Source organism: Corvus kubaryi, unplaced genomic scaffold (genome assembly GCF_017639235.1).
Source record: "Corvus kubaryi isolate FWS band 111438036 unplaced genomic scaffold, C.kubaryi_AGA036_p1.0 37382, whole genome shotgun sequence".
Lineage (NCBI taxonomy): Eukaryota > Metazoa > Chordata > Aves > Passeriformes > Corvidae > Corvus > Corvus kubaryi.
In genome coordinates this window covers 476,668-491,044 of record NW_024581124.1, presented here as the reverse complement: position 1 = coordinate 491,044, position 14,377 = coordinate 476,668, and the positions used below count along the sequence as shown (strand labels likewise).

The following is a 14,377-nucleotide window of genomic DNA, read 5'->3' as shown; positions in this document are numbered from 1 at the left end:
GCACAGCTCCGCCACCGGGGCCAGCGTCCCCCCCGGGGCAGCGGCGGCCGCGGCCGCCCACACCTGGCGGCGGCCCTGGGACCGGGATCGGGCCGGAGCGGAGGTACGCACTGCCCCGGGCGCGGGAGGGAGGCTGGCGGGTCCCCTGCGCCCCCGCCGCAGCGGGAGAGCAGGGCCGGGCCCCTGGAGGCCGCTCCAGTCCCGCTTCTCCCCGGGGACACGGCCCGCACCCGCTCCGGCCGCGCCGGATGGGGCCGGGGATCGGTGGCCTCAAAGACGTCACGGCTGCGGGGTTGCCTCAGGTGATCCGCACCCGTGCCATTTCACTGGGTGCCGCGGGCGAGGGTGTGCCCGGGAATGGAATCTGAACCCCTGACGCACCCTCGGTCAATTAAATCATCCCACCAAGTCCCTGACCTTTCGTACCCTCCTCATCCCCAGAGGTACAAATTGCACGCAAGGGTTTTCCCCGCAGGGGAAGGCAAGGTTGGTGCTTTCAGGCAGGAGCAGGGAGGGACGGTGTGAGCCCGGCGGCCACACGCAAATCCGGCCACTGTGCGAGCTGCGAGACAGCGGCGGGCTGAGGTGGAGCAGGAGGAGTTAGTCAGGGGCTGAGTCACGATTGGGTTCGCCCCCGGTAAGCCTGTCTTTTCCTGCTTGCCTGTGATCTGCAGACTGCTGATTGTTCCGATTTAACCTCCTTTACTTTTTTGCCAGGGATGACATCTAAGGATGCTTCAGGTGAAGCTAATAGTAACTGGAGATGACTTTGGCTATTGTCCTCGGAGAAACCAAGGCATCGTGGACTGTTTCCTGGCTGGTGCGATATCTAACGTGTCCCTTCTAGTCAACGGAAGTGCTGCAGCAGATGCAGCCAAATTGGCAAGGAGGTAAGCTACTTTCTTTAGCTCCGTTGTGGACAGCCTCCACAAAAAACCAACCCTGGAAAATTTAGAATTTTGTAGCCCCAGAATAAACACTGTATCACTGCTCAGGCTGGTATAAGAAAGCTATATTCAGACACACTTAGTAAGACTCTTCATAGTAAAACCAGTGATCTGCCAACCAATACCCATAATGGTCTTTCTCTAGTTTAGCCACTGTGTCTTTTTTCCCCCTCAGGATAGGAAGGCACTTCCACTATTTGACTGGTAGAATTTGGGTTTTTGATACTTTCTCCTTCCGCACTCCTAAAGGATGCATCATCGGAATGAAAGTGCACATTATATATTCAGACCAATCTGCTACCCCTAAAACTATTAGAGAATAAAAGCGCAAGTCTTTAAATCTCATTTAATTTGATCCATTTTACCCAGGCTGAACACAAGGTCAGCCAGGCTCCTTGCAGAATCAGGGAAAGGTATGATTCTGCAAAGGCTTATTTATAAATCTGGGCAGTGGAAAACCTGATTTTTTTTTTCTACCCCATAAACCTTTTTATAAAAGCACATTAATATTTCTATTAATTCTACGCTTGATAAACACATCTGTAAAAAATGCATACGTAAAGAAAGGGATAATACCTTGTACCTACCACCTTTACTTCTTCACCAACTTCAGAGGCTGCTGGCACAGTTAGCTCTGCAGCAGATCAAATGCTATGTGGCAGTCTCATGGACTAGTCCAGCAAATCCTTTAATAGGAAGCATTATTTGTATTTGGGAGATAAAACCCAGCTAATGCTGTGGGCAGGCACTTGGAAGCAGGAGTATATCCTGAAAGAGAGAACATCAGGATTGAGAAACAATTTAGGAAAGCAGAAAAGGAAAGGAGCTGTACTGCTACTAAATAAACTGAGACCTTAAGCTTCAAATGCAGCTGCTGTGGGGGAGAGCTTCATGAGAGTCCTGCAGTCCTTGTTCTCATTGAGCATCTCTCCTCACTTTGCTATGGTTTTAAGGGTACTTGAAAATTGCTTGTAGCTTCTTTGGTGTAGGGTAGCAGAAGAAAGCCAGGGTATGGTGTTAGTGGCAAACTGGTCTGTAAAAAGGCTAGAGATTCCACACAAACATCGAGGGAGGAACTGCCTGGGAATGAAAAGGAGAGGGGCACAACACCACTGAGATTCCTAAAATCCTATTAGTAAATGAAACAGAAAACACAGAGAAAGCCAGCACATCTCTCAGACACAGAGGCACTGTGAAACCCTTTAAACCCCAGTGATCTGGTAATGTTGTCAGCTATTTTAGCCACGGTCTTTAGCAGGCTTTTAAAATAGAATCCACCTGGCCTCATTTCCATAGCCAGGAAGTAGGCCATGTAATCAGGGGTTTAAAAAGCATATTTGAATCCAGGTCATGACACTTGTGCTGGCAGCTGATACAGGTTTGAAAAGACAGGTTGGAGGGCAGGGGACAGCAGAGGCTGCAGCCTGCTGCTACAATTTGATTTTTTTTTTTGGTGGGGGGAGTGGGGCAGAATGTAATTTTGAATTGTCAATGTGAATGAAATGCATTTAAATCTATTCCTGAGCATATAAGCAGGGCGACTTTGGGAACATCTGTCAGCACTGAAGATCAGCAGCCCAGGTTCTACAGTTCCTCATTTGTGTAACTCTCTGCAGGTGTGTTCAGCCCTACCCAGACATGGGGGGAGCATTAGCAGGTGTGAAGAAGAGGGTTACTCAGGTTCAATGCAAGCCCTTCAGCTGCTGCTAATTGGCACCTGTGTGTGTAAACAAACTCCTGTGTCACCCCTGAGATATTTGTTCATGTTACAAAAGCTGATTCAAACTCTTTCTACGCAGATGACAAAGAGGTCAGACTTACTAGAAATGTCATTGAGCTCTCCTCATCTTGTGGTGCAAAAAGGGGAAAGTATCACTTGCTTGACTGTCTTGCCACTATTATTCCCTCTTTCCCCTGCTTGGTGTCATCTCCCATCCCACTGTAAATATTGAGGCTTTTTATTTTATGGGATGGAAGTCTACCTATTTTTTTTTCCTCCCCATGTTTTTCTTCCCCTATTCAGCCTTGACCACTGGCATAAGCAGGAAGGGTGGATCTATCCCCAGCTGAAAGAAGAGCCTTGAAGCAAGTAGTTTGTCCTTTCCTGGGGCACATTCCAGTGCTGTGGAATTTGGCCTTACACACAGGTGGTGCCAGGATTGTCAGTGATGGACTGCTGCTATGGCTGCTTGATAAACTGTCTCTGACATGATTGCTTGTCACTGCAAGTCTTAAGCTCTCACTCCTCACCTGGTTTTCAGTTAACTGGACACAGGCAGAGCTAATTAATAAGCAGACAACTTTTCCTTCCTAAGCACCTCACACTGCCCTACAATGTTAGGACTCAGCATCCTTCAGAAAGGAGCACAGTTCCTCTGAAATGTCTTTCTTCCTTTCATTTTCACAATAATTCTGTAGTTTCTGAGTATACCATCTGTTGCCCTGAGTCTTGATTAGAAGCCTTGGCAGACATGTGATGATAGTCAGCAGATCTTTGTATCAGCTCTAACACAAGCCAACTGCAGAACAGCAGAACCAGGTAGTAAAAGATACACCTTCCTTTACATTCAGGCTCAGGATCTTGGGCTTTCCTCATTCACTGTCATAACTGGGCTGAAAGAAGGGGCACACTCATTTCTGGCAACAGAGAGATTTCAGCAGAGTCCTGATCCATCACCAAATGACAAACCTATTGATAGCATCTGCCAGAGCAAAACATAACCAGAGCAGCAGGTGGGAGAACAGACTGCCATTGTGGGTTGAGGGTTTTTTCAGTAACTCAAAACTTTTCTATTTATGTGGTCTCCACTGACTCTGATTTCCTGCTTATCCATATAATATAATCTTAATTTTCTACTTAATAGGCCCTACCTTGAAGTCAAACAGACTTCCTGGTGATTATTCCAGAGCCTTTCCCAGAAACTAGAAGGGTTATTTTGTAACCTTAAATGAAGAGATGCCTTAATTTTTCCTGAGAAGGATGGAGATAGAAATAGAGTCACCTAAGACAGTTTTCTGCCATATCCCCCACCCCTTCCCTTTATATCAAACAGCTCATGTATCACTGAGCCTTAGGACCCTTTTCCATTTGTTTGTGTCCAGATAGCTTATGAAAAGTGACGTATTTTAGAACACAATCTCAGTCTTCCTGGGTATTTTTTTGCAGTTTAAATACTGAACATCAGCTGAAGCCCCCACAACATCTGGGTACAGTTAATGGAAGAATTTTAAAAAGCCACATTTAATTGCTCCCTATGTTTTCACTTCCTTTCCCATCAACACTAATTGCAAAATATGTGTGTAGATAGTGACTTAATTCTGACCCTCCCAGTCAACATCTGACTAATTTAGAAATCTCTCATGCTTTCTCATCATCCTTTTGTTTGACTGTTAATCACACAGCAGACAGTTCCACTGCTGAACTGTTTGGCTAGGGGTGGGACCCAATCTGAAGCCTAACACTAGAATCCCAGATCATATTGACTTTACTGGCAATAGTCCATTTTACTGACGTAAGGCTACAGACACAGGAGCTGCACTTGATACAAAGATGTAATTACAACAGAAACTCGGGTCCCTAAGCTGTGTTACAGCACCAGTTCTTAACACTGCGGAGGCTTAAGAGCATTTCTGGCAGAAGAAATAGGTTCTTAGCAGTCACAGAGCAAGAAAAGATGCTATTTGATGAAAGACAGATATTACTGAATGGTAAAAGTGTGTGTGAGGAAGTATGCAGAAGCCAACATGAGGAAACTGAGAAGTGCATGTTTTTGCTCAAAGCCTTGCTTTGTCTGGCTTCAGACACTTGGGTGTTCATGGAAGCTGGATGTTTATATGTAGATATTTACATGAGGCTCTGACTTGGGTCACCCTTGGGCTGAAACCTGATGATCAGCAATTTCCTGGATGATACAAACAGGATGTTGAAGGTGGGATCTGTTTACCTGTCCAGGGAAAGGGTAAAGTGCCATGCTTATGCCAGGGCATGTAACCTTCAGCAAGGCAATTAGGACTGTGCTTGGCAAATCTCATAATTCCCACAGCTATTCCTACTCCCAGGAATACACAGAGTCCCATGGCATGGCCAGGCAGGACCCAGGACACTGTTACTCATCCACCAAACTCAGAGTGACTCGGTGTAGTAACCATCTCCAGGGTCCCTTTGCTGCCAAGGATGTGAATGAACAGGGATGGCAGCTGCACATTGCCTCAGCAGAGACATTTGTTCAGAGCACTCGTGTGGCAGAACAAGCAACTACGTGAAAAGGAAGCAGTCTAAGCAGTTTAACTGCTTGTATTTCCTCTCTCTTTGATAACTGGGCTGGGCCTGCTGACTCAGAAATCTTTCCAGGGTGAATTCCTTCTTGCTCCTTGTAGCACTTGTTGTAAGGATATTTCCTCCTGCACAAGCCTCTCCTTTTTTTCCTCCCACCTCTAGAGGGAATGGTGAGAAGAGAACCACAGAGGTAACAGCCAACTGTCAGTGCAGATAGCTCACTAGTGGATTAACCTCAGTGGCCTGAACCTCTTCTCCATAAACTCCCAGGCAACTCAGTCTAATGATGCCCCTGCTGTAGGAGCACACACCTGTAGCTACTGTCCTGTGGCTTTAACAGGAGTGAACTGAACCCCTGTGCTAAATCCTGCTTCACATCTCTGCACTCCCTGTGGCACTGGGACAGACTTGCAAACATAGGGGCCTCTCCAAACAGATTGGAAGGGTCACTGCTGCTTAAAAGAGTCACCAAAAAGGATTTAGAGACACCAAGTAGATTCTTCACATCGTTTTGTTTTGACAATGGGAGCTGTATGCAGAAACTAAACTGTTGCCTGAAGCCCAACGCCAATCCTTTTATTTTGCATATTGTGTGAACAATTAGCAGTTCATGACCAGCAGTGGCCACCAGGGCTCACCCTGTCCCGCCTGGAAATGGCTTGTGTAGAGCAGCGGGGATGAGGCCAAACCCACAACAGCTGAGCTCTGGTCCCAGGGCAGCATCACATGCTATACAAGCTGCTTGAGCTGCTGGTCTTAGCATCAGTATTTCAGCCAATAAATTAGCGGATATTTTACAGTCTTTTGAAAGATATGGGCAACTACAAAGTTGTTGCTTTCTTTTTGTTGTTGTTTCTGTAGCAGAAACAATCATACACACTCTGAAAAATGGGTCCTTTCAGGATATTCCTGCACCTTGACTTTTCTCCCTGCTAGCTTGCAGTAGAACTCTGCTGTACCCACTGAACTGTCCTCCTTCCCGTATCCTTACAACCTTCCCCTCATGCCTTCCTTGGTGCACCTCCCACAAATGAATATTTCTAAACAAGTTTCTCATGTGTGGCATTTTGAATTTTTTTTTCAGTGCTGTATCTCAGAGCCATTAAACACAAGCAATTCCTCTCCAGACGCCTCAGCATGTACAGTCTGTCCAGGCAGGACTGACTCCACGAGAAAACTATTAAGATATTCAGCTGGTGTTAGGCAGAGCTCTGAAACATGCTCTAATGTTACAGTCAGGGTCTCCTCTTACCCGAGGACAAGGCCAGCTCTCTCTGCACTTCCACATTCTGCACATTCCCCAGCTCTGGGGCTGGGTTTGGCTCTGGTAAGGAGCTGCTCTCATGTTCCCCAGTGCAGCCCTTGGCTCCTTGGTGTCCCACACCTGTCAGAAGGACTTGCCTTCTCCTGGAAATAGCTTCCCTCACAGCATTGGAGGCAGTTCATTTGATGCTTCTGGGAGACAACACTGAGAGGCTCAGCTGTTCATTTCTTGCCCTCCCACAACACATGAGAAAGAGAGTACTCAACAGAAAAAGTCCATCTGCTGATTCATGGTAACACATGTATCCTTTTTTTCTTGCAAACAGCACTGGCAGTGGCACAAATAATACTTCAGCTGATGCAGTCAAGAGCTTCCCAGAGACAGGATAAAGATTCTGGGGTGGACTTCTAAAAGAAAACCGTAAGAAAACCACAGGCTTCCCATCTGTCTTTGGGCTCATGCAGGGTGCTCAGCAGGTCACAGGATGGAGGGGAAGCCCTCCTGCCACAGTACCCTTTCTGCACTGTAGCTGCCTCCTGCCCTGCCCTGCAGCCTGTCACTCCCAGTGACACACCTTCCACTTCTTGTGTTAGCCAGGAGTTGGTGTGCTCAGGCCCCAGCTACAATGAACATTTAACGTCAGTGAAACAACCAGGCCCTGCTGTACAGAAATCACCAGATCAGAAAAGCCAGAGAGGACCTTTCTCCAAAAGCTGTTTTGCTCTGTTAAACATTTGAGCTGCTTAATCACACACTGGACTCATTTTGTTCCACAGAGCTGTGCATACAACTTGGCTCCTAATGTTTATATCTTTGAGAAGTAGTATCTAGCAACTGTCTGCACCATCTACCTGGATCAAGACATGGAAGAGCCAGGAAAAAAGGACTTTCAGTCCTGCAAGGGCCAAAGCCTTAGGACCTGAAGGAGCTAAATGACTCTGACTTGGTCTAATCCATCCACAGTCCTGTCTCCAGTGAGTTGGTGCTTCACTAGTCAGCCTCAGATGTCAGACGGAATGGGAAGATCTCAGTTTTCCACACTTTGCCTAGATGGAGATTGTTTTTGTTTTCTCCTTGTGGTACAAGGGCTGTACCAGGGACAGACCACACCTAGTTCTAGGAGCTCCTTGCAAAAGTTCCAAGAAGAATTTAAAGCATCACAGACTTGTTGCCTTGAAATCCACTCTGCACCATGGCTCAGACTGGGCAGCACAGACAGAATATTGCAGTCCTGTCATCCACTGACTGGGTCAGCCAGAGGCCACGGGTTGTCTTGGAAAAAGTTTCAAAGCATCATTTTGGCTACTGATTCTGAGGATTTCCAGAAATGCTAATGAAACCCAGCACAAATCCAAGCATGCACAAGTCCTGTTCTCACAGGGGAATCCACAGCACAGACCAAGAAGGAAACACCAGCACCCTGCTAAGCCCTGTGGCTGAGGGGAGCTCTGCAGCCACACCAGCTCCATGGTTCCTTTTTTTTTTTTTTTTAATGTTACAGAGTGCAACTGGTTAATCAATCACTAATCCTTCAGCTGTGCCAGGGAGATGCTGCTCTGTACAGCTCAGTCTTGTCACTCACGGAGTGATTGCTTCAGTAGACAGAAGCCTGGCCACTGCAGGCAATTCCAGCTGCAGCCCCTTGGACCAGGAAACCCTTAAACTCAGACAGTATTTACACCTATAGCCTGTGCTGTTGCCATAACAGCTTCCTTGGCCACTGTTTATATATAAATGACTGGATTCTACTTAAGGGTAGCTTTAGGAGTCATCAGGTAAAACTCAAATGTCTCACAAATGTATCATCTTTAACAGGGTGTACAACTCAAGGGGAAACCTAGCAAGGGCTAAGGAAGTGCTTTAGGAAAGGCTGCAAGGTCTGGATTTTTCAGTTAGCTACCAGTGACTGCAGTTACTGGAGTCACAGCAATTAGCCCAAGACACCTTGTGCTGTGAGCCAGAGTGGGAGCAAGTTTTGGGGGCACTCACAGGCTGGCCCTGGCAGAGTGCACAGGGTGGTTACCTGGAGATGTCCTGCTCTGGCTGGGGTCACTCTGCTATCCTTTCTAGCAAAGCAGAGATACAAAGGTGTACTCCAGTGAGTACAGCAACACCTCTAAGATCCGTCTAGTTCTTACACTTAAATCTCCCCCTCTTTGATCACAGTAAAGGAGGTGCAAAGCTTAGCAGATATTTAATTCTGTTACAGACACAACATCCCAATAGGCCTGCATGCCAACCTCTCCGAGGGCTCCCCTGTATGTGAGGTGCTCAAGACAAACTCTTCTTTGCTCAACCAAGATGGATTCTTCCATGGAAAAATGGGATTCAGAACAGCTCTATCAAAAGGTCTCCTGAATATGTCAGAGGTAGGTGAAAGCCACATACGGCTGTACAACTTGCCTTCCTGATACAAATCAGCCTGATTTTATCCCAGCACAGAACAGCTGAGGACCTTTCCCAGGTCCCAGCTGTGAGTAGGCTTAGAGATGAATCCTGCCTGTGCAGCTTGAGCTGGCTTTTAGGTCCTGGGCCTCATTCTGCCAAAGGCTCTGCAGCCTTTGAGAACACATTCCTCACTGATTCAGTGCCTGCATACACTGTTAACTATTTATCTGAGGAGGCAAAAGGGGCATTGGAGCAGGTATTTGCAAGGAACCTAGAGATCAGTAAAGAGCAAATTACAGAAAAGTCTTAAGTAGGCACCAGGCTTTTCATCGGCTTGTGATAGGTTTTGATTCTCTAGGGAGATGGCTGGTTTTGCCCCATGAGCAAGGATGAACATGTCCAGGTGGTCAAAACTGCATTAGTTTTAAACAGAAATGGGTGTTCAAATATCCTATGTATCTAGAACATCCCAGTATCAGCACCATCCCCATAAGCAGTACCACAAAGAGCCTCGTGCCCAGGGGAGGCTCTGGGCAGCCCAGCAATGCTGCACATCCCTGTACAACCACAGCACCTGGTGCTTCGCAGAGCCAGGGCCCAACTCCTGCCCAGTGAGGTCCCAGCAGCCCCATCACTCCCCTGCTCTCAGCCTCTGCCAGGGCTTGCTCTGACCCTTTTCTGCTGCACAGGTGAAGCAGGAGCTAAAGGCCCAGGTGGAGCTGTTCCATGAGCTGACAGGTCACCTACCTCCTCACATGGATGGGCACCAGCACGTCCATGTTCTCCCAGGTAAGAAGGAAATCCTCCCAGCACCAAGCAGGTGAGAGGGTGGGCTCAGAGGGGACTCCCCCTGCCACAGCTCCATGTATGGGCAATAAACTCCACCATGAGACATCTGCTGGCAGTTTGAATGTTCCCACCTGACCCCACAGTCCTGCCCAGACCCAAACTCGCTGCTTGGAGCCCTGGGTCTTCCCATAGCAACACCAGGGCATTAATGGCACAAATGGCCCAGGTTCCACCTTTTCCTTCAAGGAACAATAATTCTCCTCAGCATCCTTATTCCATGTTCTCACCCAGACTGGAGGAGGAAGACCAAAGCCAGCAGCAGACTGGCCAGTTTAAACTGGAATGTTGGAGCTTGCAATAGCTGGTGGCTCTTTCAGATGCTACAAGAACCCCATCCTGTCTGTTGTGTTCCGACCCCAGTCCCTGCCTGCAGTTCCCACCTTTAGAGACAATCAAGGATCTTTTGTCGTTGTTTTGCAAATAAAGTAATTGTGGTATGCAGATGGGAAATGGAGTGAGAAAAGAATCCAGGTTTCCCCACTCCAATACTAACTGCCTCTGGATAACACTGCTCCGGCTGTACAGGGACTTGATGAAGAACTTGTTCCTGACAGTGCAGTCACTTCTGGTGCACTCTAAGACCAGAGTCACTCATTTAGAAGGGGGGCTAGACTAAAGGCTCAGTGCCGAAAGGAAGAATGACAAGGCACCTACAGCAGAAGTTCAGGGAGAAATGTTTCCTGTACAGAAGGTGACTCCCATACAGATGAATTTCAGCAGAAGATAAACCAAATGGAATTTTATTTTCTTAAACACAGGAAAGAAAGAAGCCTCTCTGCTAACAGCTTGCAGGGGACACGAGAAGCTGGTTATCCAACTCCTGACTGCTGTCTCTGGTTTTACTTACAGAGGTCAGGCAAGTATTTGCAGAGGTGTTAGAGGAATATGGGATTAAGTACACACGTGTCCCAATAGAGCCAGGCCTGCATAACTGTGACTGGATTCCACCATCTCTGATGGACTTTTACCTGGGAGTAGAAGAAGATTCTTTTAACACAGTGGATGTGTTTACAAAGCATGGAATAAGGTAAGACAGGTGTTACTCATCCTTTTTTGTAGTAAAACATTAAGATTGTATCAGTTCCTGATAATATCTTTCAAAAATGGAACACCACCTTTCTCTTTCCTCTTAGGACTTAAAGAGAGGTTCAGCAGGAGCACAAAAGTGCCGAGGGGGCACAAAGGCTTAGGAAGTTTTGTTTGAAGGAGATGAGTCATTTTCCACTTGAAAGGGAATGTTCTTTCCAGGATATGCTTCTCAGCCTTTCTAGTGAAGGTGCATCAGCCTGGCATCTGGAATGTCAGGAGAAATGCTGCATCAACACTGGAATTTTAAAAGTATTTCTAGGGAAGGTTTTCAAGAACTAAATTTTCATCTTCCAGTCATAGTAGAGAAAGGGTTTTAAGTAGCAGGAAAGATATTAACTCAAAGCAAGTATGTGTTAAGGGGAAGCAAGGAGCTCTGAGAGTTGGCAGTACCACAGCTGGTGATCCCTGCTCTAAGCAAACAGCCTTGTCAGTGTCCTGCATCTCAGGGGCCAAACCCAAAAAGCTCAGCCCTTCCCCCAGTAAAATCCTTCTCTTAAAAGCTTATACAGTGTTTTATGGATTAAAGGCCTTTCACTAGAGACCCTTGCAGTCACCTCTCCTTGGGAGCAGATATCATTACTTCCTCAGTCCACTGGAAGCATTATTTTCTGGGAATTTTTTTTTTTTTTTTTTTTTTTTGTATCACTTCTTCTGAACACCAGCAGCAGGCTGGCATTTCTCCCTTCTCAAGAAGAGTCGAGCTGGGCTCTTCTGTGATCATTCAGGTAAAGGCTCCAGCCTCGATTTCTTCCAAAAATGTTCTCATTCTGCCCTCACATGCACTGGCTCAGCTCTCCTGGACTCATCCAGGCACTTAGAACTGAGACTTGCAGCCAGACTGGAGCAAAGAATTGTGTGAAGCTACTAAGAAACAGCGTGTTGGTGGTGTGCTCTAGGAGTAACATTTTGTCCAGTTATTATGGCTCTTTGATACATTCTGGCAGAAGGCTCCTTTAGCTGGGTGGTTGCTATTTTATTTCAGTCACTTTTGTTTCTAGTTAGCTGAGAGTTATTATTCAGGCATTGGTTGCTTTGATAGTGTGGCATTTCTCAGTTTAGTGCTGCTCTTCCCTTTTGGGAAAATGAAATGCACCTCTAAGCTCACAGATGCCAAACACCCCATGTGCTGTGACATGGTGCATGTCAATACTGTCCCAGCAGCAGTGCTGGGGCTGTGCTGGGCCTTGCTGTCCCTGCAGAACTGCTGCTTGAAACAGGATTCTGGTTTCAATCAGGAAAAGTTTTACTTTTGTTTATAGTTAAAAGTTTTAAAAACCTCCTCCCCCTTTTCTATCTTACATTTTAGGTAAATTTTGATTCCTAATCCACTGGATGTAACACAATTCTCTCCCTACCTCTTTAGCATTAACACCAGTGTTCCCCCCTCTGGCTCCAGGTGGCCAGACATTTACATAGGCCTGAGCACCATGGGCAGGAACATGTCTGTCAGCAGCATCCGGAGTGCCATCGACAGCGCTATCCTGGAGCTCACGGCCAAGGCACCGCAGGGCAGGACAGTGACAATTGAGCTGATGGTGCACCCGGGGTACCCCAGTGTCCCACCCGTCGGCGGCTGTGGGGAAGGACCAGATGATTTCTCACAGTCCTGGGAACGCCTCCATGAACTCCAGACATTAATTAAGCCAGAGCTGCAGAGCCATTACAAAAGCAGGAACATTCAGCTGTGTTCATTCAAAGATCTTTAAATAAATGAGCAGACATCCATCCATCCATCCATCCATCCATCCATCCATCCATCCATCCATCCAATCCACTGAAAACAGGCAGTTGCTAATGTCCAGATCACTGTTAACCAGTGTCACAGCCCTGGTACAGCTCACAGGAGCTGTGAACAGCCTGGGAATGGACACCACCACCCTGTGAGCAGCTCCAGGTAGTGGCCCAGAGCCCCAGCTGCCAGTTTTAAGGCCATGTCGTCAGCTCTAAATGTGCCAAACTCCTTCTGTGACACCCCCATCACACCGCCCCAGTGGAGCACATGCTCCCAGGGCTCAGCTCCTGCCAGCAAAGGAGCAGCACGGAGACACTTGGCTGTGAGACACTGCAGCACAGCACCCTGAAGGGTCTGATCATTTCTCCTTTCAGACCTAATGGCAAAGCAAGAAACGTGCTGGGGAGCGGGTGCTGCTTTGGAGCAGTTACTCATTTTAGGTCACCCACAGGGGCCTGGACACCCTCAGCATTTGGTTTTCTGAAAGCAGCCAGTCCCTGCCCCCCAACTCATACCTGCTCACCGATGGTGAGGGGTGCAGGGACATGTCACCCTCAGAGCCCTCCTCTGGTTGGAGCAGTCGGGTCACACGGGGCCCAGTGGGGTCTGCAGCCACCTCCCAGGAGCCGCCTCAGCTGGCAGGAATTGTGTCTCTGCCTGGTTATGTTGCCTCTTGGCATTAAGCCCCCCTAGGAAAGTAACATCAGCCACAGCCCTGTTGGAGAGACTTTTCTGGATGACTTTGCAGGAGCAGCAACTGTTGACCCATCTGCTATTTCAGTAACTGCTGTGTATGAGAGCAGCAGCAACTGGTCCTGAACCACCCACTGCCCCTCACGACAAGCACAAGCTCTGCCAGCCATAAGCATGGCTGCGAGGGGAGACGGTCCCTGTATTCGTCCCTTTTATTCCCATCACCGGAGCATTCGAACTCCAACAAGCCCCAGTAATGCTGATACATTCTTAAATACAGCCCTGTAATTCCTGTAGGACTTTCACAGGAGAAGAATTATTTTACATTGTTTATACTCATTCTCTGCACGAGTGATCTATTTAATATAATCAGTTTTGTTAACCATGTTTTTTAATATTAAAATGTCAGTATGATCATCCTTTTAAATGAAAAATAAACTCAGGCCTTTTCTATTGCAAAGCTTCAGGAGGCTTTTGGGTTTGGTTTCATCTGGTGAGTGAACTGAACCCACTCACCTGTCTGCTCCCACACTGCTGGAAAGGCCTCCCTTTCTATCATTAATAGGAACTGTCTGACCTTTCCTATAACGTCTGAGGAAGTTTTTGTCCTGTACAAATAGGAAAAACATCAAGGATGATGTAGAAAATTTTTCCCGATTCTTTCCTATATTATAGAAAGTGACTTAGATGTCTGAGCCGGGGCCGAGTCAGAGCAGGGCAAGGCGTTACCCCTGGGGATGCCTCGGCCCCAGAGCCGCTGCCGGCGCTGCTGCCGGGGGGCACCGGGACAGACCCGCGCCCGGAACGCTCGCACCCGCCAGCGCCACCCCGTGCCCGCCGGGCCGCTCTGCAGCCGGTGCCGGAAAGCAGAGCTCCATCGCTTACGGAATCGTCACCACATTCTTATGGATACTTTTAAACCTTATTATAAACACTTAAATTACCCAAGTTCTAAGCCCTGAATTGGCTCTGATCGCGCCCATTAGGACGTTACACACCTGTGGAATTCTGGATGCATTTCCTGGCAGCTGAGCATGGAAGACCTGAGGGCAGCCATACCCAAGTCCTGTGCTATGAACAAACAATGGATTTTGTAAATTATGTATTTTTAAGTGAAGAGCATTAAACCCCAAATTTCC

General features: G+C 47.5%; 1 protein-coding gene and 1 long non-coding RNA gene across 6 annotated transcripts in view; one reads left to right on the top strand and one right to left on the bottom strand.

Annotated features, from left to right (window-relative positions):
* LOC121667731 overlaps window positions 1-2,154 on the bottom strand; it is a 5,675-nt gene extending 3,521 nt beyond the window's left edge. The window contains exon 1 of one of the 2 annotated variants that reach the window (XR_006017139.1): window positions 1,524-2,154. This is a non-coding gene — a long non-coding RNA (uncharacterized LOC121667731). The remainder of the gene's footprint in view (window positions 1-1,523) is intronic. The other variant, XR_006017140.1, reaches the window with a different exon arrangement.
* The window catches only part of YDJC (YdjC chitooligosaccharide deacetylase homolog), a 30,509-nt gene continuing 16,132 nt past the window's right edge, over window positions 1-14,377 (top strand). The window contains exons 1-6 of one of the 4 annotated variants that reach the window (XM_042034700.1): window positions 1-103; window positions 718-890; window positions 8,697-8,856; window positions 9,565-9,664; window positions 10,574-10,751; window positions 12,177-13,704. In XM_042034700.1, coding sequence (XP_041890634.1) covers window positions 733-890; window positions 8,697-8,856; window positions 9,565-9,664; window positions 10,574-10,751; window positions 12,177-12,519 — 939 coding nt within the window. In that variant the 5' untranslated portion in view covers window positions 1-103; window positions 718-732 and the 3' untranslated portion in view covers window positions 12,520-13,704. Of the gene's footprint in view, window positions 104-400; window positions 638-717; window positions 891-8,696; window positions 8,857-9,564; window positions 9,665-10,573; window positions 10,752-12,176; window positions 13,705-14,377 lie in introns of those variants that run through there. The other 3 variants (XM_042034701.1, XM_042034702.1, XM_042034703.1) reach the window with 3 other exon arrangements.